The sequence below is a fragment of the Atractosteus spatula genome, chromosome 22 (assembly GCF_055471065.1).
Source record: "Atractosteus spatula isolate fAtrSpa1 chromosome 22, fAtrSpa1.hap1, whole genome shotgun sequence".
NCBI classification, from domain to species: Eukaryota; Metazoa; Chordata; class Actinopteri; order Semionotiformes; family Lepisosteidae; genus Atractosteus; species Atractosteus spatula.
The window spans coordinates 10,103,421-10,124,274 of NC_142727.1; the positions used below are offsets into that span (position 1 = coordinate 10,103,421).

Below are 20,854 nucleotides of genomic sequence, written 5' to 3' on the forward strand. Positions count from 1 at the left end.
ATGAAACCACAGTTTCCTGTGCTAAACGCCTGCTCACTGATTTGAAAAAAAAAACCCCGACGCATCTATAGCCATTCATGGTACAACAGGAGGGCAAGGGGGCTGTATCTGAAAGCAGCACGCTGGCCACACAACACCACAGCCCAGGCACAGCGCTGCTAGCAAATCTTTCATCTTCACGGTGTTCGACAAGCCAGAAGGAGCCCGTGGCTACATGCAGGACTTTAGTTTTTCGTGTCTGCAAATAAACCTGTTGCCCACAAATGCTGCCTCGCAAAACAGAAAACGTGACAGAGATGACGCCATTCTGCACCATCACATCTCGGCTGACAAAGAGCTCTCAAGCAGGCTAAGAAGTCTTGGGTTTACTTCGACATGGGGTGGACTGTCTGTTCCAAGGACAAAGCAGTCATGAAGAAACCATCTGGAAATCCCAGAGCCCAGTCACATCTGAGAAACTGTCCACTGTGAACCCACCTCACCGAATTCAGTTCCAGGAGCAATATGTTAAGAAGCTGCGTATTTTTAGGTCAGAAATCCATCTCTCAGTGTGTTTCTCCGTGCTGTGGCATCTCCGCAAGCGTGTACACAGTGCTTATCTGTTCATGTACTGCGTGCTCATTCCTAGAAGGTCTCTTTCTCCCTTTCTGAATTGTACTGTATACGGCCTCCGTACAATCTGGGTCCAATTTTTTCTGAAAAGGCAAAAGTGACAGATTAGCGACGTCAACCACTTTTCTGCTCGGCGCCATCTTCTTGTCAATGGATCGGAGCTGACCGTCTCTGCCCGTTGTCAAAAGGAGCTTTCTTCTGTCTCAGCGTTTTGCCGTTGTGCCCTTTTGTGCAGTTACAAAAACTTTCAAGGTTGCTTGGTAGAGAAAACAAAATTAAGTACAATCCAGGTCACAAATAGTATGTGCATGTACTGTAGATGAGGTCTAAGTAGGTCAGTGGCTTATTGTTTCTTTCATTTGTGAAGGGCAGACTCAACTTTCAAAGCTTTTTCTGCTTTTGACCTAAATTAAGATAAAAAAGTTAATTTTTCCCTCATTCAGAAGAAAAAAAAACAGCTAGTTTTGACATACTCTCAATGTTTTGCAGTTAATTTTCATCCCTTAGGTCAGAATCAGAGTCTGCACCGCGACAGACAACATCTACAGGTTCATTGAAATGCTCTTGTGCATCTGCAGTATGGAATTACCTCAGTGTGGAAAGACAGGAAAAAAAATTGATTAAAAAGAAAAACTCAGAGGTCACCGAACCGGAATTTAAAAAAATATATTCAAGACATTCCTCCTTTGTATTGTGACCTGTAGTATTTATGGGAGTAACTATTAGATTTCAAAACCTTTGAATCTCTTCCAACATGTACATGAACTCTCACTTTCACAAAAAAAATCATTTAAAATTTAGGTGCTGAAATAAGAGTAAATGTTTAGATTCATGAGCTGTAACTTGACATTCATTCCATGGATACATTTTGAGGTGCTTTATTTTTTATGTAGCATGGCTAAAACTACATTTAACACACTTAAATCCGAACCCTAAAAGATTCCTGTGACACCTGACTGATATGTTTTCTTACTTTGTTTTCTTTCTATTTTCTTTTTGGAAAAATGAAAAGCAAAGGTACTGTGGTGGTAAGTGTTTCATGGAAATAGTTTGTGGACTTTGATATAAAGCTGGCTTTGAGCACACAGTCAATTTTCTATACAGTAATTCTTTATTGAGGGGATAGCGAGCCGAATTACATGCAGTAACTGAGATATCAGTCAATCAGAACGTAATGTTTTGACATTCTAATTTTCTTTCGTTTCAACAACAAGAAGGCGAAGTGATCTTATCAGAAGAGTTTCGGATAAGCAGTGTGAGGGGGGTTTATTCCATAGGCTAGCATTATAGGTTGGTTTTTTTTTCCATAGGTTTCACAAAAACAAGAGCTTGTTGTTGCTTGAACACAAAAACCGTCACAGTAGCTTCTCTGGGAAATGCCTCTTCCTTCAGCTCCCAGCTAAGCATGTGCCTCTGCCTCAGCTCTTGTTTCGGCATTTCCTGTCATTTGTTCTTTGCCCGATTCAAGCCTCCTTCGCCTGGCTACGTCTTCCAGTCACTTCATCTTCTTTAGATGCATTTCTAAGGCACTCAGGCTATGTGTTTTCATCTACTGTAGCTTGCTGTCAGAAGATTTATGAATGTATGCAATTGCACACCCCTCCCTGCAGGGGGTGCTGCAAAAGGAGGAGCCAGGTTATGGTCCTTGCTCTGGAATGTGTGCCTATGACTCTTACTACCATGGCTGGCGTTTCTAAAGTAGCCCTCTTGCCTACCAGAGTCAGGGGTCCTGGGACCAGCGGTGTAGCTGAGCCATTAAGAATGATGTTTAAATTCAACAAACATGTGCCTGTGGACTTGAAAAAGCTCAAGTTGATTTCAATAAATTCTCAGACCACATTTTAAAACCTCGGATGTCACTTCCTTACCTTCCCAGCTGCGTTCCCGGGCGAAGGCTGGAAAATGATGTCTGCATAAATGAGCTGTGTTTCGTCCACGATAGGCTTGGAGACTTTAATACAAAGACGGGACAGAGCAAAACAGAGTCATCAGTCTTGGGTTTTGATGCTCAGGAAAACCAATGCAAGGCTAATAACTGTGGTGTAGGGATTCTTTCAGGGCATTTACTCGGGTAATCATAAGTGAGCTACCATGCTGGGGATATTTTATTAGAGGCACGGCGCTCAGCTAAATTGAAGATCTGATCTGTTTTCTGTTTCTGGTTGTGTAAATGGGAGGATTAAACAGAATTAAGCATGCTTTGGTGCTGCAGCTGTGTCATCCATCATTAACATTAACAACATTGTGTCCGACACGTTCATGCTTCATCCACAGTGAGTTGCAGTGAGTTGTCGAATGTAAAGACACTGAGGTTAAAGGGGTTTAAGGTTAAAGTTTGAGTTAAAGGGGTTTCCTTGACAATACCACCTTAATAAGCTCTGGCCCCTCTCATCTTTGAGATGTAGCCTCCAAAACGAAACAGAATACTTGTTTCCTTGATGACTTGGCCTCTGAGTGAGTGTGTGTGTGTGTGTTTGTTTTCTCAAGTCTAGACTTTAACTGGGACTTTTTAAAATGGAGGCAATCAAAAAAGAAAAAAAAGCAAACATCTTTAGCGAACAATAATACTGAAAAACAAAACAGCAGTTTCTAGATGTCGGGTTAAGCCCTTCTTGTAGTACGTAGTTCCTGTGATTGTTGACAACGGTTCTTGGTTTACGAACTGAACTCAAACTTGGTTTGAGAACTGCTTCAAAACCTGTTTTTACTGACCTTCATCATGTTCCGGCCTCCTCTTCGTTTTTCCCATTTTTGGCACTGCATAGATCCCCACTGGAGCGTAAAGCAAAACAAAACAAAAAAAAGGAGAATTGTGAGTTTCCGTATCATAACATTCATCCGTTTTCGAACCGTTTCTTCCCATTCAGGGTCTCAAGGGAGCCAGAGCCTATTCCTGCATCAACCGGAGCCAGGCAGAGTAGACCCTGGATGGGGCACCAGTCTACTGCAGGACTCTCACACAGACAGAAACACAGTCACGCCAAGGGCTGGTTTTCCCCAGAAGCCAATTAACCCACCAGTATGTTTTTGGACTATGGGAAACTGGAGCGCTTGGGAGGAAACCACGTGAACACAGGGAGAACATACAAACTCCACACAGACATCCCAGGACCTGAACCCAGAACCCCAGCACGTGAGGCAGCAATGCTCGGCACTGCACCGCTGTGCTGCCCCAGAACGTTCACATTTCCGAAACATGACGTTTCTCTGTACCCTTCTCCTGAGCACTGAGAAACAAGTCCTGGACCAACCAGAATATCAGCTGAGTCACTTCTCCCCCAAAGTGGGGTTTTCTGCTGCATTTAAACAGGAACTGTGTGGTGGTGGTGGAGGGGGGGTAAGGCAAAACTCTCCTCTGTAAAGGACAGCTTCAAATAAGTGAGGTGGCATACAAGTTGCAGCTTGCATCATTAATACTGGTACGTTTTAATGCACCAGTCAGTGCCAGCTTAAAAAAGAAGAGTATTCTATCCCCACTTTATTTACTTGCTTTTATTTTAATTACTTGTTTTACTTGTGTTTAAATACTTCTGCCTAATATTATGAATCTGGATTTTACTACACGCAACATTACAAAGTGCTGTATGTCTTAAAACCAGAGAACGCTTCTAGTGCGCATGGAGCTGTAGCGGTTTGTTCAATAACTCCATGGCCTTCCTCGTCCCCTGTTGACCTCACAGTCTTTGCTCAGTCCCTTCACCGATCTGCAGGCTCAGGCTAACAACTCTTCCACCCGACGGACCAACTTCTCAAGCTGATTGAGATCATTAAGAGCGGAATTGGTTCATACAATGGACGAGCAATGCCTGACGGACGGTTTGAGAAAGAATCGGCTGCTCTGGGAAGTGAGAACTGTCGATTGCGGTAGCCCGCGAATCTACAATAAAAATGACTGCACCCCCGTATTAAAAGCACAGTGCGCACTTTTCTATTATCCATCACAGCGAGGCAACAAGAAAAATGCCCTGCATGCAAATTTCTGCAAGGTTTTATAATCATTGCATTAAAACAATATGTAATTGAATACAACACCTTCTGTTGATGCCTGTCCCTCATCGGGGGCTGTTTGTCTGAGAACAGGAAAGAAAGATACACAATAACTGATAAAATGACACCAGAAAGGCATGTAGCACACATCCATAGACGATTGACTGATACCACAACTGTAGTTACACATCGGACAATCGGTCAGTCAATGATTTCAACAACTCTGAAATGAAAACAAAAGGCTCATTTACTAAAATTATACTCTGCGCACAAACATGGACAGCCTGTTTAATTCAGCTGCAGGTAACAGCACGGTAATCCACTACTTACGCAAAATAAAAAGAAAAACCAGATTCCGCAGCCAGTGTGTTCTGAAACTCGCAAAAGACGTCTCTTCCTCTGCTTTAACACACATTCAGCCATTTTACATTTGCGTTGGTGTGAGCGGGGTTTTGCACTTTTTGCCAGTACTGTACAAACATAAGTCGCCCTTCTGCAGAAACCGAGTGAATTAACCAAAAGTGCCTGTGGGTTGGGGAGGGGAAGGGCTTGAAACGTAATTGATATTTTCCAAAAAACGTGCAGGTATCAAGTCGCCCACCAACACCACCAAACACCACAAAACCTCCGCATTAATCATATTTACATAACAGCCGAGATCAAAGCTACAGGAAGCTCTGTAGCTGACACTTTTAACTGGTGCAATCGTTCGATGTGACTAAACGTACTTTCCCTACAGGTGGTCAGCCGTGCCGAGGTGCCCTTTGAAGCTAACTGCAATGCCGGGGTCTCTGTGCGTGGTCTCCAACGTTCAGGTGTACACAACGCGGAGAGATTAGAAGCAGTCGATACTGCGGCTTCACACCCAAACCCGAGTGCAGTACAGGCGACTCCTGGTTACTGCCTCGTTACTGCAGGGACACCGCGCGTACTGGCTTGGTGTGGCAGAAATTGTACCAAAAAAAGGGGCTAGCAGAAAAGAAACAAGCCTAGCACGGTATGGGGTTATGTGGGGTTTCTTGAAGTTGGCAGGGTTTAATTAGAAAAGTGAATGCCAGCTCTTCAGGCCAGACTGCTGACTTTTTAGTTCGGTCACAGTGGTTTCTGTATGGATATGTATTAGGCATGAAACGTTTTGGGCGAATGGAGCTTAAAATTGATACATTGCTGCCGAAAACATTATCGCTTCCTGGTGTGGAATCCAAATTCATAATACTTGATGTAAGACTTCTGGTTTTGGAGCTTTAAGAGTTCACAGTTTTCTCGTTAAAATTGAAGAATCATATTCCTTCATTTCAAGGTACCTCCAGCTTCCAGGAGAGACCGGCAAACATGATGTTCTGATGCTGTGTGCCAGTGAAAGAGAGCCAGGAAATACTCAAAGGATTGGAAACTGAGCAACTGAACCTCTTATTTCTTCATTGCAGTGTGCAGATGTCTTGTTTTAGCTCAAAGGGAAGCATAGATTAAAATTATCAAATGGGTACATCTCGCTAAGTAGGATAGCTTTGAAGGTTATTTCCTGCATCTTTTTCTACCGTCTGAATAGTTGACATAACCTTCTGTAAAGTGACAAGCTTACCTCTGTGATTCCTGACCTGTGAAGAGGAATAAAAGAAGAGTTACCCTGGTGCCTGACAACTTTAAATTAAAGCATTCAAATTCTTAAATGAAGAGCTGGAGAGGAGGAGAACGAAGAACACTAAAATGGTGAGATTGGATCTATTTTATGTTAAGTGTAAGGAAGGAAATCAGCTGGTGATTTTGGGCTCACATCACAAGTCCATCTGTTATCCAAAATCTGCGGCAGAGACTGTCCCAGATGCACAGAGAATCCACCATAGAGCCATGGAGAATAGAGAACATTAGAGAGATCCGTCAAAGCTAAACAGCGTGTATCTGGGAAATACCCAGGAAACCCCACATGGGCACAGACAGAACATGCAGGCTCCACCCACACAGACATCCAAGGCTGGAGCTGAGCCCATGAACCCAAAACTGAAGCAGCAGCACTGACTCGGCTAATTTAGTTCAGCACTACCGTACAGTCTCAACAGCTGGAGTGCACCTTTCTACATGCACATACCTGAAAGAGGCTGAGCTCCACGTGCCTTCTCCTTTTTCCTGAATTCATTATTCTTACACAGGCAAACGATGATGATGGCCAATAATAAGAGGACAGGAACTGTGATGAGGCCGTAAACTAAGGGGAGATAACCTGATAGGGCTGAAGATAAAAAAAAATATATTAACAGCCGATGTGAAAGCACCGGGTCATCTGCTTTTCACACGGAGAATAAGTCAATATCCTATTTTTTCTAACAATTTGCAACATAGAATTTGTGTCGCACGTATTAATTCCTTCACATCACATAACACACCTCCGCCACATTGGAGGTGAGCTAATGGCTTAGGCATTCAACACCGGCCTTGGCTGCAATAAAGAACTTCAGAAAGAAAGTTACACATTCCCTTGTAACCACAAACTGAAATATTCAATTCAATTTATTTTTATATAGCGCCTTTCACAACAGGGTTGCCCCAAGGCGCTTAACAATGCAACTGACGACACATTTTGACAATACAGAACAGAAGACCATGAATATAACTGGAGTGTTTTCATGTGATTACCAACCTCGATGTGAAACTGAAATAGAAAATGTGAGAGTTAATAAGCTTGATTGATCCCTGCTTTGAGTTTGCAACAAATTCCACTCCTGCTTGCAGGTCTGGTGTGATTTTCTTGTAAATTTAAAGCACTCCTTCTAAACTAGCACACAATCACAAAATCGGCAGACTGATCTAATATGAGCCTTTGTCATATTTTTCTGGCTTTCCTGTGTCAAACCAGTCAGCTCTGAAACAGGTCATGTGTAGGCCTTGGAAACCATAAAAGCTCAGCTGATGTCTACGTAAAAAGGGCATTTCTGCAGGTTTCATTTACACTTTGCTTTTCCTCCCACAAATTTCCTTTATTGAAAGTGCCGTCTGCATCAGACTCCCTTTTGTATCAGTGACCGTCATGCACCTGCTGATGGATGCCATGAAAAACAGCTTTTCACACAGTGTCTTGGCTTTTATTTTCACTGCCTCTTAACATGTGGTGTTAAATTACATCCTGATTATTTTATCATCACAAAATCTACACCTGTGGTCAGCCAAGGTCACATCCCACTGTTAAAATTCACTTCACTTCACCGCATATAAATACAGGGGCTTCTGTTATTTTGCTTCAACTGTCCAATAATTCCTATAAAATATGTTCGTGTTCTTTGATTCTTTGGCTAGAAGCAGTCAGAAATATGATAGATAGATACTCCTGATAACCTGATAGGTTCATAATATAATATAATATGATTTATGTGTATTCATTTAAATTTCAACAACATTGCGTGAGAAGTGTTTCAGTCGAACGTGTACCTGGGCTTTCAGAAACGTGCAGGAAGAAGCTGGCGTTCCTCTGTCCATAGCTGTTCTCGGCTACACACCAGTACACCCCCTCGTGCTCCTTCTGCACAGCCTCGATCAAGAGGGTCTGTCCAGGTCCAGTTTCCCCCCCTGTCAGCACCCCCTCACCGGCCCTCACCCACTCTGTCCTGGGCGGGGGGTTACCATCAGCGGAGCAGGACACAGCCAGAGGGGCGCCCACCGACAACCGCACAGCATTCTGGGACAGCACATCCTGGCCGCCCACGTGGGCAGAGAGGAGAGTCACGTTCACTGCCCTGGGCCCGTCTGGAGAGAGTGGGAGAAAGCAAAGCACTAGCGTCCCTCTGATTACACTTCCTGATCAGACCCTAACCCTCATTCTGTTGCTTAACTCATAAGTTTGTGTCATTAGTAATAAAGGAATTGACTATACAAGCCAATAAATGAAATTAAATAATCTCACTCAAGTTTAAAAGCCCTATGGAATAATAGCTGGAGTAGGAAAAGAAATTGTCTCTAGTTTCTGGTAAATGTCAACAAAGCTTTTACTTAACTGTAATTAGTAGCATTCACCATCATAAACACTCCCAGGTCACTTAACTCGTAATAGTGAATCATAAACCAGACGACACAAGTGGAAACTATGGAGAAGTGCGTTTAAAATTGACCTGTCGGTTTTTTAAACCAAAAACTAGCTACCCAGCCCTGTTGTTAAAGCTAATACCTGCCTACTTTCAAAAAAACACATGAGATCCTCAGATTCATTAGCTACTGGCAACCAAAGATTGAAATAGCCTCCGTTTCGCATGTTCTTAGTTTTGAACTCACACTTGACATCCAGGGTAGTGCTCCCCCTCACGCTGTGTCTCCAGGCCGGGTGAGAGGCCTCACAGCTGTATTCGGCCCCATGGTCTGTGGCTGTGGGGGTGAAGCTCACAGAGCTGAGCACAGAGAAGGTGCCATTGCTGTGACTGGTGAGGACAGGGCTGGTGCTGCTGAGAGGCACTGGGGCATCTCCCCGGAACCAGAGGACAGAGATCCTCTCAGGGTAGAAGCCTGTGACTGAGCAATTCAGGGAGTTGTCTTCACCGGCCACCAGGAGCGAGGACGCCTGGACTCCTGTGGAGGAGGGCTCAGCTGGAACACAGCAGAAGTGTCAGGGACACTGCATTCACACAACAAACACACCGCTAAAAGTACACATGTTAAAATGGATTGTTTCAATTCCAAGAGCCCAATATTTTGAACTGAAATATGAAATCAGTTCAATTTACCTATATTCTGGCTCGTTAAAACTGGGCAGAGGTCACAGACTTGGGTTCGCAAGCTCTATAGTAATAATTCAGTTTAAGTTAAAGACCATTTTATTCACATTTCAGTTTTTTTCTGTGAAACTAATCTGGGAAGTAAAGATTGGTGTAATTCAATACCTTTCCACTTCTAACGCATTAAAGAACAAAAAGAGCTCTGCTCCAACACCAGCTACGTGAGAAGAGCATGACCAACAAGATAAAAAAAGAACATTATCCCTCACCATAAACTGAAACATTTGTTCCAGAGCCCTTCACGTCTGTGTTAGACTGCGGTATCTTCACTTCACAGTAGTAAACAGCCTCATTCTCAGGCCTGATGTTTTCGATGGTGATGGAGAATTTACACACAGAACAGTCCGCATGTGGGACACCTGAACTGCAATCTACACTTTGGTTCTTCTCCTTAACGTCTTTCCTCTCATCTGCTTGCAGAGTGTAAAATTTTCCAAACTTTTTTTGGTCCCCTGTGTAGTTGAAGCTGCAGTGTAGAGTGACCGGACTTCCAACTGGAGCACTGATGTGAGCAGGCTGGTAGGCTGTTAATATAGACGTTTGACTTCCTACAAAAAGGAATGTCACATTAGATCATAGAATTTAATTGAATACATAATTAATTGAATACAATTAAACTAAAATGCTGGGAGTAAATCAAGCACAGGTTAATCATTTAAAAGCAGATCACTAAAATATTTTATTCCATTTCTGGAAGAATTGCATTTGAAAGAGAATGTGCACTTCATTACTATTGCTGTTGGAATTAAAAAAATATTTTCTCCCACAATATCTGTCAAAATGAATTGCAAGTCAAAATCTAATAAATAGACTACATGTTTGTATAGTTTTTCTTTTAAGCCACGAAGCTGCTTGGAATGTTGGAAGCTGTTAAAACTGATTATGTGTGAGTCATTAAAGATAAAAGTGTGCGACGTATACAAAGTAAATGGATATTTTTAAAATATTTGGAGGAAAAATGTGTGAACAATTGTATACACCTGTTTTAGTATGATCCTGAAAAGAGGATCATACTAAACCAGATACTCAGCATTTTCTATTGTCTATAATGGGCCAATTATATTGTAAACTATCTTTGAAGGCATTACATAAAAAAGTGTAATCCATGCATAAAGGTTTCATAAATTTTCATAAACTCTTTACTTTTAACATATCACAGTAGTAGTAGAGTCCTAACAGGCTGATTGGGGCTGAGTGATCTCCTCTTCTTTCTAACCTTTTGCTGTGATCTTAGGTTCACTCCTGTCTACTTTCGGTAAATCAGATGTGTTAACAATATATGCAGCTTTCGAATGACGGAGGGCTGGTTTAAAAAGAGAACTGCAGAAAGAAGCACATACTCTATTGTGCCTGAAAGGCATGTTTGCGTGTTAAAAAAAAACTAACAGAAGAGGGTAAGAACACACAGAGCCAGATTTTGAGGGCTGCACCTCCAACATCTTCCACCCCTCAGCTAAAGACAAGATCAAATCTGGCACTGTGACTTCAGCCACAAGACACAACATGATGCACAGACTCTAACACTAATAAAACATACTGGAGTTCACTTCTGTTTCTGCAGTCCCTATAAATCCCTGGTGACTGAGCTTAATGGCAGGTCAGACTTGTCACAGAGGCAGAATTAAAAGCCATTTCTTTTCGCTTCAGAAACCAAATTGGGTTTTAAAAACAGATGTGTTAAAAAATTAAAAAGAAACCAAAAACAAACACTACAGGATATCTTTAAGCAGGTTGTAAAAGGCCTGATAACTGGCCAACGTGAGATGCAATTCGACGAGCAGTGTGAGAAGAGGAATGAATATTTGGTCAGATACAGAGACGCCACTGATACCCATATTAAAACAAAAACGTGAAGATGGGTTGGATTAACGTTCAAACAGTATGGGAACTATCATGTTTAATTCAAGAATACTTGGTCTGGGAACTGGAGTTCAAGCCAGCGGGACAAGAAAGAACATTATTAAACCAAACTCCTTTCTTCAAAAATAGTGACATTTCAATTTCAATTCAAGCTTTATTATTATCCTCTCAGGGAAATTTGTTTCACAGCACAATCCAGTTCAATAAAACAAGGAAGACAAATATTACCCCCCGAAGAAGACAGAGCAGACAGTAACAGTTGAGATCAAAGAGACAAGGGGAACTGAAACATGTAGTTTGAAGTTATTTAGAAAGTGTTGACTCCTTGTGTTACCGTAGGTTCAACTGACTGAGAGAAAAACTGACCCTATGAGATCACAGGTGGTCTTTCGGTACCTGAATTGTAGTCTGAATTAGAAACATACACACACACGCAAACCAAAAGTACTATTGTCTCACACAGAAAATGGACTTCTGAGACTAAGCACACATAAGCCTAGTCTTTTTAATAAAATAAAACTTTTACCATTGAGTTCCCCTACTTTGTATGTACCTTTTTTTATTTGTGCTTATTTTGTTTATTCTCAGAAGATGTTCTCTAGATATCTAAGTTATTTTCCTCTAAAATATGTTCAAAACTTCTTAATTCCTAAGTTAAGCAGAATTGGTGTCTAAAATATCAAATGTGGTTTCTCTATACTATGTATATAAACATTTTTTAATAATCTCTTTCCTCACCGTTACATTTTAATATTTCAATAAGTCCATTATGAGACCAAAATGGTTCCCTTTAGATGTAAGACTAATGTTTGCTCTTGACTAGCGTTTTTGTTCTCATAAAACTAAGATATTGTGAAAATATGGAAAACCACAATAAAAAGCTGAAAAAAAAGGATTATGAAAAAAAACTCGCACAAAACTGTGAACTTTGAAGTTAATTGCAGCGAAGGAATACAGTTCACAGCCCCCAGATGTACACGCCACATGAAAGGGCTGTTTTTTGATACTGGCTTTGACAGCTCCTACACTGCCAGGCGGTTAGATTCTTGGAAAACGTGTTTTTCAGGTGGCATGGAGGTACGAGTTGCTCCCGGAGGCTCGTGAAAGCGATCCGGCTGTGAAATCTCACGGGCAGAGAAAGCCAGGCTACGATCTGAGCCGCTCCTCTTTCAGGATGTGCAGTACGGGTCTGTGTCTGCAGTTGCTACAGACAACACACCAGTGGTGGCCGAGAGTTAAAAATACAGAAAGTGCTGCATTATCTTGAAGCAGGTAAGCAATTACAGTCAAGCAAAAATAAACTGTGTCCAACATTTCAAAAAGCTGTTGTGTACGTCTTGCATTATTTATCTATAAAACAGATATACAGTACATGAACGTGTGTTAAGTACTACATATACTGTATACTGTATATATTGGACACAATGCAGCATGAAACACTATACACACATCGACTTACAGTATGGGATACAGTATATATGCAGTATATAATACATGCACAGTGTACAGTGCACTATAAGTATATGTTTGCAATTATTATTACTGCAGTAATTATGTTTACATTTGGGGGGAAAATATTTTAGAATATTTACATTGAGAAGTGCAAAACCACCATGCACTGTTCTTAATACTGTTTAACTGAAGTGGAGGGCTGAGAGAACCCACAGATTAAATTCTGTTTAGGATCAGTTAATTCTGTAAATTACAGTAACTGGAATATTTATTATGTTCACCACTGCAAACTTCTTAAATGCTCAAATATTTGTAATGTTGCTCTATGGTATTACATGATATGATGATAGATGCAGACAGATAAAAAATATTAAAACAAGAAAATAGGACAATGAAGCAAATTGAATATTTTCACTCAGCATACATATGTATTATCTATTTGAAGTGGTGATTATGTCTTTTAAACACATTAATAAATAGGCCGTTTAGGTTTTTTATATATTCATATATGTATTCCTAGCATTTATTTATGTATAGGCTAGAAATATACTGTTTATATAATATAAATAGGATACTTATATTTGTACAATTAAAATTGTATACAAAAAATCCTTTTGTGTTGGCAATTAAGGGTAACTTATCTATTCTGTAATTAAATTCTATACTATTTCTAGTTGGTGGGGTTTAAAAAAATTAGAATCTGTTTAACAAATCAGATTACTGTTCAGTATGAGTACTTTTGGTCATCATAGAGAAATGAGTCCTTGACAACATTTGCACCATTATTGCCTGACGTATTGATCCATTTTCTGAAATTTACACACTAGTTCTTTAAATATACTGTATAAGCAAAGAAAATATTTTAGTCAATTAAACATAATTAAATATTTTAGTGAACGATGTAGCAGGAGAAATTGTCTTCTGAAAAGTTCTGAAAATCTCAAGTTACATTTCAATGAAAAAAAAACATTAAAATATTTGCTTTAAACAACCTATGAACAGCTTGATGTTTGGAAAAATGTCATGAAATTCAGGTAAAGCCTGCACTAAAACTGCCTAAGTTAAAAAATATATATATTTGTTTCAATGTCTATTTCTGTTATTCATACTTTTATTCATTATTAATTCATTTTTTACAATTCACCTTATTCATGTACAATATAAAGGTTGCCAAGATCTGAGTGCTTGAATTTGAGAAAATTACAAAATATGTCCACTTCTTCTAAGCTAATGTACAAATTCAAACACACATTTTAAAATGTTTCGACCATGATGTAACTGTGATTCAAGAGGTACAGGGTCGTGCACAACAATTATTTTTTGCAATAAATATTGCCTCGATAGATAATACTTGCTAGAAGGCCAATAGTAAAATATTAACATACTACAATAATTCATGCAAGAGCTATAATTGATTTTGAGGTAATCTGGAATATTTACTGTGCTCACCACCATTCAATGCTTAAATGCTCGTATGATATTACATGAATGATAGATATAGACAAATACTAAAATAACAGCTTTTCACATATCGTTTCCAAAGGTATTGTATTTCCCCAATTGTCACATGCAAAGTGGAGAAGACTCTGACATAAAAATAAAAAGACATAAAATGTCTTATTCTGTGTATTTTATAATAGGTACATTGAAATATGCACTGCTCTTAATGCTGTTAAAGGGGACTGGAGGGCTGAGGGAAACCCATGGATTAAATTCTGTTCTCCTGTCTCCTGCGGGTTCGCTCTCTGACCTGTGACCTCTGCTTTCACTTAAAGAGTTCACTCGGCTGCACTCTCCCCTCTTTTCGGCTACATCATCCTCTCCAGCTGCTTGTGGAAGCTCTTCCAGCTGCTTAAATCATCGTGACAAACTTTCAGGCATCCCTGCTTTATCAATGTAAGAGACAGAAAGAGGTGTGTGAAATAAAAACCTACTTTAAGCACTGCCTTTTCTAATTCACACTGGCCAGAGAGGGGACTGTGGACTGAATCACTGAAGAGTCTTGTGTTTGCACGCCTGAAACCCAGCTCCGAGAGACAGAAAAAAGGCTGCCTACCTCTTCCTTGTCCCAGCAGGAGCTGAATGAAGAGAAAGAGAAGCTGCAGGGAGACAAAGCCTTCTGCGCACATCATTCCTGCTCCGGAGACTGGCTGTCCTCACACTCCTCTCCTCATGATGTCTCACTGGTCCAGGTATGGGTTAGGACTGGCAGGTGAGTAGAGGAACTCTCCCTGTCCTGAAAAGAGAAGGAGCGGTTTCTCAAGCTTAAAGCCGAATGACATGAAGTAAGATGTATGTTTTACAAAGGAAGTTGAAGGGGTGTGATTAAAAGCCTGCAGCCTTAGATAAGATTCAGGGAAATCCTTTACCGCATATTACCATATTTGTTCCTTCATGGCTTGTTCTTCTTTTTATGAGCTCTCAAAAGCTGCACATGTTGAATAATAGGGTTTTAGCTATTTTGGGACAGCCATACTGAACCTTGTGATGTCTCAGTGGTGTGCTCTTTCAAAGGTAATAGTGTTGAAAAGTTACAAGTGAGCTTCACAGAACCGAAACCGAGAGTCATCATTTTTGTTAAAACAACACACACACACAAAGGCTTTGTACTTTAGAAAAAAAAACACTGTCCTGTAGATTGTAGCTAAAGCGTCTGCAAACCAAGACCTGTGTGAGCGTTGATATGAAAGAGCACAGCAGTGCAAAACAGCTTTGATGACAAACGGAAAACTCTTAAAACTCCACATCTCATTCCACTCTTCGCATGAAAGAAATGCGATTTTTATTTGTGAAAAATAAACTGCAGTTTTTCCGAGTACATCCTTTGAGAGGGGGGGGAAAGGAAAACATTCGCTGGAAGAAATGAAAGGCTGGGATCAGACTAAAAACTGGGTGAGGATTCCTGGATGCAAACTTCAGCTATCAGGGATTCCAGACACCATCAGCGTTGTTAGTACTGTTCTTCTCCCCGGTCTCAGCTGTTAAACATCCTCAAAGACACTTGAGTGGCCCTGAAAAATGGAGTTTAATGCTGTACTCTTAGTTCTTGCTTCTTCACTGTGGGAGGGAGGTGACAGCATATCGCAGTGATGCTTTTACACAATAAACACTCGTTTTCGGCCAATGTGTCTCAGCACTCGCACCTCTGTTCGATTGTATGTGTAATGATGTTTAACGACGTGAAACCTTGAATTGCCAGTCTCACCATTCAACTTCCTCTTTCACTGACAGATTGAACAGCCTGAGATCACGATGGTGTTCAGGAGATAGAAGAAGCATGCGATGGAAGATGAATTGTCGCAGGACCAAGGGTGGCTGAGAAAGTACTTGTAGTATTTCCAGTAGGGTGTTTTTTTAAAGAAGGGATTGAACATTAAATTTAATCAAAGCCTTAACAGAAGGATGATGCCTATTTACACGCAGTCCTCAGAATCATGTAGTTTATATACAGTACAGTATGAGCAGGCTGGGCCTGCTGTGATTGAAGACTCCCTTGTGATGTATAGACACCCAAAGATTGAGATCAACAGGACAACCATAATTCTGGGTTTAAGGGCACTCTTTACACAATATAGAACCGGGCAATTTCAAGTCTGTTACAGTGTGTTACTTTAAAGTCACCAACTGTTAAAGGCAGTAGTTTGTGTGAGCGGAGGGGAACGTGAAAGAAAGGATTTCCCTGCACGAAGGATATTAGCATTTCCTTCTGTGTTTCTGATTTTTAAAAAAATGTTAAAAGGGAATTGAAAAAGGAAAGGAGATGTTTTTATTTTACTTCCATGAAATAGTAATATACGCACAGACGGCTCATCACACCCTGTCTTCTTATTAGAAAGATAACCTGCTATAATCAGATACCAGCTGATGAATTGATGATCTGAATGCAAATAACACAATGATATAAAATATCAGATAAAGGATTGTTTCTGCTGTACTGAAATTCTGAATCTGAATTCTTACCTCACAGAACTCACCTCCAACAGGGGAAGGAGATGCCAAATTGTGGCAATACACTGAGGTGTTTAAAGGAATGTCTGTAAAGCTGAACCTTGTAGCCTCATTGCTCAGTGTGGGTGAAAATGGCACTGTCAGTGAATTCTTGGAAGAGAGGCAGGCAGCAGGGGCAGAACTCCAGGAAGTCAGCGATAAAGCCCACTTCAACCACCACACAACGGCTGAGCACACTCTGACTAATGGCTGAATCATGCCAAAGACAACAAAGCCAGGCACAGACGCAGCACGACCTCTCAATCCACTTGTAATCCAATTTAAGAGGGATTCAAATGTGTGTAGCTTAATCAGAGGTACAGATAGACAGACAATGTGCAGAAAGTAACAGAAAACAAAGCCTGGTTAATGTAATCACACAGGATGGCTTATACCGTTTGTAGATTTGTTTTCAAACAACAATCAATTCAATTAAATTCAATTTATTTTTATATAGCGCCTTTCACAGCAAGGTTGCCCCAAGGCACTTAACAATACAATTGATGATACATTTTGTCAATACAGACCAGAAGACCAGAAGACAACGGAGGAGAGAAACTCCTTACTAAGGAGAAAATAAACCTCTAGGGGTCCAAGGTCAACTGGTTGCTCAACCCCTTTGGGCATGCTAACATTCTATAATTTAAAAAAAGGAAATAATGAGGGTATAAATCCATCCAGCCATCGTGTCTTCTGTGTGTTAGTACATGCAGATCTCAATCAAGAGACTATAAAAACAAAAGCAGCCTAAATCTAGAAAACTACAAACTAGAGCCCAGTGCTCCAGCTGGATTCTAGAGACAGCACTATGTTGCTACAGCAGAGAATTTGTCTTGCGTATCTAGAGCTCATTAAGGTCTAACATATAGGACAATAATAAAACACAACAACCGTACAATATTAGAATACAAAACAACATTCAATAACATCGCTCAGTCAGAACTCTTCCAGTACCATAAGATTAAAAAACACATGATTTGCTTGTAAAGAGTCTAAAACATTTATAATAATTATAATAATCCCTAACTGCAAACATGTTTTTTAAATTATTCAACAATTGAATGCCTTTAGGTATAAAGGGAGCACATGCTCTCTTGATCTTCATTCGGGGGATCTGGTACCTCCTCTTAGGGGGTAGGACAGTATAGTCTAAAAAGAGTGGTTGAGAGGGGTCATCTACACTTTTATGTGCAAGAATACTAATATGTCGCTCTGTTAGACATGTAATTGAGTCCAAGGATGTGCCAGTAATCGTGCCACCAGTCCTGATCACTTTATTCAAAAAGAGTCAGCATATGATAAGTACTAGGTGGGCCTTTTCTTTTTCTTAGTCAATTATCTACCAAGAAAAAACATTTGTCCTTAATTGTTAGTTTTGCGATTCAGTCCCTCCCTGTGCACTTGTCTGTTATTTATCATTTAGTCCATTTTTTAATCACCTTTCTGTTTTTAATTTCATTCACAAAACAACTTGCAATGAGAAAATTCCATATCTCTGCAGAACTAAAATCACACTCTGCTGTTAAAATTCACTTCACCGGACAAGCGTCTCAATAGCTTACTGTCATTTGGCTGTGAGCATTCAATAATTCCAAGGTGTTCTTTGATTAGTGCAGAATGTGGCTGGAAGCAGGCAGAAATAATATGATTTATGTGTATTAATTTACATAAAGCACACAGTATTGTGTGAGAAGTGTTTCAGTCGAACGTGTACCTGGGCTTTCAGAAACGTGCAGGAAGAAGCTGGCGTTCCTCTGTCCATAGCTGTTCTCGGCTACACACCAGTACACCCCCTCGTGCTCCTTCTGCACAGCCTCGATCAAGAGGGTCTGTCCAGGTCCAGTTCCCCCCCCTGTCAGCACCCCCTCACCGGCCCTCACCCACTCTGTCCTGGGCGGGGGGTTACCATCAGCGGAGCAGGACACAGCCAGAGGGGCGCCCACCGACAACCGCACAGCATTCTGGGACAGCACATCCTGGCCGCCCACGTGGGCAGAGAGGAGAGTCACGTTCACTGCCCTGGGCCCGTCTGGAGAGAGTGGGAGAAAGCAAAGCACTAGCGTCCCTCTGATTACACTTCCTGATCAGACCCTCACCTTCATTGTAGGTAAGAGTGAAAATGGGTGTACAATATCGCCTACAAGCCAGACACAGTGTTCTCCAGATTTATTCATCCCCCCCCAATGAAATGAGACCAAAAAAACACATCCTACAACAGAAAGATTTATGATGCGCCTTGCTTACAAAATGTAAAAAATAAAGTGGAATCTTAAAAACATTGCAGAGTGCAAAGCCAAGTTTGTCCTAAGGATCAATTGTAGTCCATGAAAACACAATGCTTTATTTACTTTTCTTTATACACCCCTGTATTAAGTGTTTTCTACATTGAAAAATATATATAGAATATAGAATATATAACAATATAGAACTCTTTGCAATACCATTACAAGTCTAGTATAATATTTTAAGAGTTTTGAAGCAAGATATATTTAGTCTTAAAGGTCTAAAGGACCAATGGAATAATGACTATGGTAGAAAGGGTCATTGCAGGTACTGTACAATGATGCCTGATGTCCAACTAATTATCAATAATATTCACATCTTTCCTACGTCTTTGAACTCACACTTGACGTCCAGGGTAGTGCTCCCCCTCACGCTGTGTCTCCAGGCCGGGTGAGAGGCCTCACAGCTGTACTCGGCCCCATGGTCTGTGGCTGTGGGGGTGAAGCTCACAGAGCTGAGCACAGAGAAGGTGCCATTGCTGTGACTGGTGAGGACAGGGCTGGTGCTGCTGAGAGGCACTGGGGCATCTCCCCGGAACCAGAGGACAGAGATCCTCTCAGGGTAGAAGCCTGTGACTGAGCAACTCAGGGAGTTTTCTTCACCGGCCACCAGGAGCGAGGACACCTGGACTCCTGTGGTGGACGGCTCAGCTGGAACACAGCAGAGGTGTCAGGGACACTGCATTCACACAACTAACACACTTGCTAAAAGTTCACATTTATGGACTGGTTTAATTACTTGAAACTGCTATTTCTCATTACAAGAGGTCAATATTTTGAACTGAAATAACAAATCACTTTTATTTCCCATATGTCAATTATTTACCATTAAAAAAGTATGGAAGAAAAAGCTGTTGCAATTCAATACCTTTAAACTTCTAACGCATTAAAGAACAAAGAGCTCTGCTCCAACACCAGCTACGTGAGAAGAGCATGACCAACAAGATAAAAAAAGAACATTATCCCTCACCATAAACTGAAACATTTGTTCCAGAGCCCTTCACGTCCGTGTTAGACTGCGGTATCTTCACTTCACAGTAGTAAACAGCCTCATTCTCAGGCCTGATGTTTTCGATGGTGATGGAGAATTTACACACAGAACGGTCCGCATGTGGGACATCTGAACTGCAATCTACACTCTGGTTCTTCTCCTTAACGTCTTTCCTCTCATCTGCTTCCAGAGTGAAAAATTTTCCAAACTTTTTTTGGTCCCCTGTGTAGTTGAAGCTGCAGTGTAGAGTGACCGGACTTCCAACTGGAGCACTGATGTGAGCAGGCTGGTAGGCTGTTAATATAGACATTGGGGCTCCTACAAAAAGCAATGTCACATTAGATCATACAATTTATTTGAATACATAAAAACAATTAAACTAAAATGCTGGGAGTAAATCAAGCACAGGTTAATCATAAACTAGAGATTGGGGTACCTAAAAATGAAGAGAAAGAAGTTGAAGTTTGGAGTTGATAAAACATAGACCTTACCCACATAATATCACACATACAGACAGTAGATTATTCCATTTATTCTTGAGAGTATTTGTACTTCCAAATATTTAATTCCACGCTAGAAAAATAACATTCATATGAAACCTTGGGTTTCACTCCTGGTTTATTTTTTAAAAATATATTTTTTTCCCCACAAAGTCGGTGAAATTTAATAGCAACACTAAAATCTAATACACAGACTATATTTCTGCTGAGGTTCAGACACGAAGCTGGTCTGTCTGTCGCCAGGCTCCGGATTCGGATTTGCAGATCATTATACGTGTGCATAAACAGTAACTGGACACTACTAATACTTAAACAGGACAGACATGGAAAATACAGAAGTGAAAATAGGGTCAGACTGAACCAAAAACACAGCATATTCTATGTTTTGCAATGCTTAGGCAATATCATAATAATTTCATAAGCTATATA

At 40.7% G+C, this 20,854-nt stretch overlaps 2 protein-coding genes across 2 annotated transcripts; both read right to left on the bottom strand.

The window, feature by feature from the left end:
• Positions 1-464: 464 nt before the first annotated feature.
• LOC148816765 (cell adhesion molecule 3-like) lies at positions 465-14,942 on the bottom strand. Its single transcript, XM_088939753.1, has 10 exons — positions 14,722-14,942; positions 9,563-9,901; positions 8,857-9,165; positions 8,020-8,334; positions 6,686-6,826; positions 6,182-6,197; positions 4,645-4,682; positions 3,325-3,384; positions 2,481-2,563; positions 465-695 (listed from the first exon to the last, which is right to left on the bottom strand). Exons 1-10 carry the CDS (start codon positions 14,795-14,797, stop codon positions 546-548), a joined length of 1,527 nt encoding a protein of 508 aa, XP_088795879.1. The 5' UTR covers positions 14,798-14,942; the 3' UTR covers positions 465-545.
• LOC148816766 (myelin-associated glycoprotein-like) lies at positions 14,846-20,235 on the bottom strand. The gene is made up of 4 exons (XM_088939460.1): positions 19,905-20,235; positions 19,277-19,585; positions 18,367-18,681; positions 14,846-14,901 (listed from the first exon to the last, which is right to left on the bottom strand). Exons 1-4 carry the CDS (start codon positions 20,233-20,235, stop codon positions 14,846-14,848), a joined length of 1,011 nt encoding a protein of 336 aa, XP_088795586.1.
• Between the last annotated feature and the right edge of the window lie 619 nt (positions 20,236-20,854).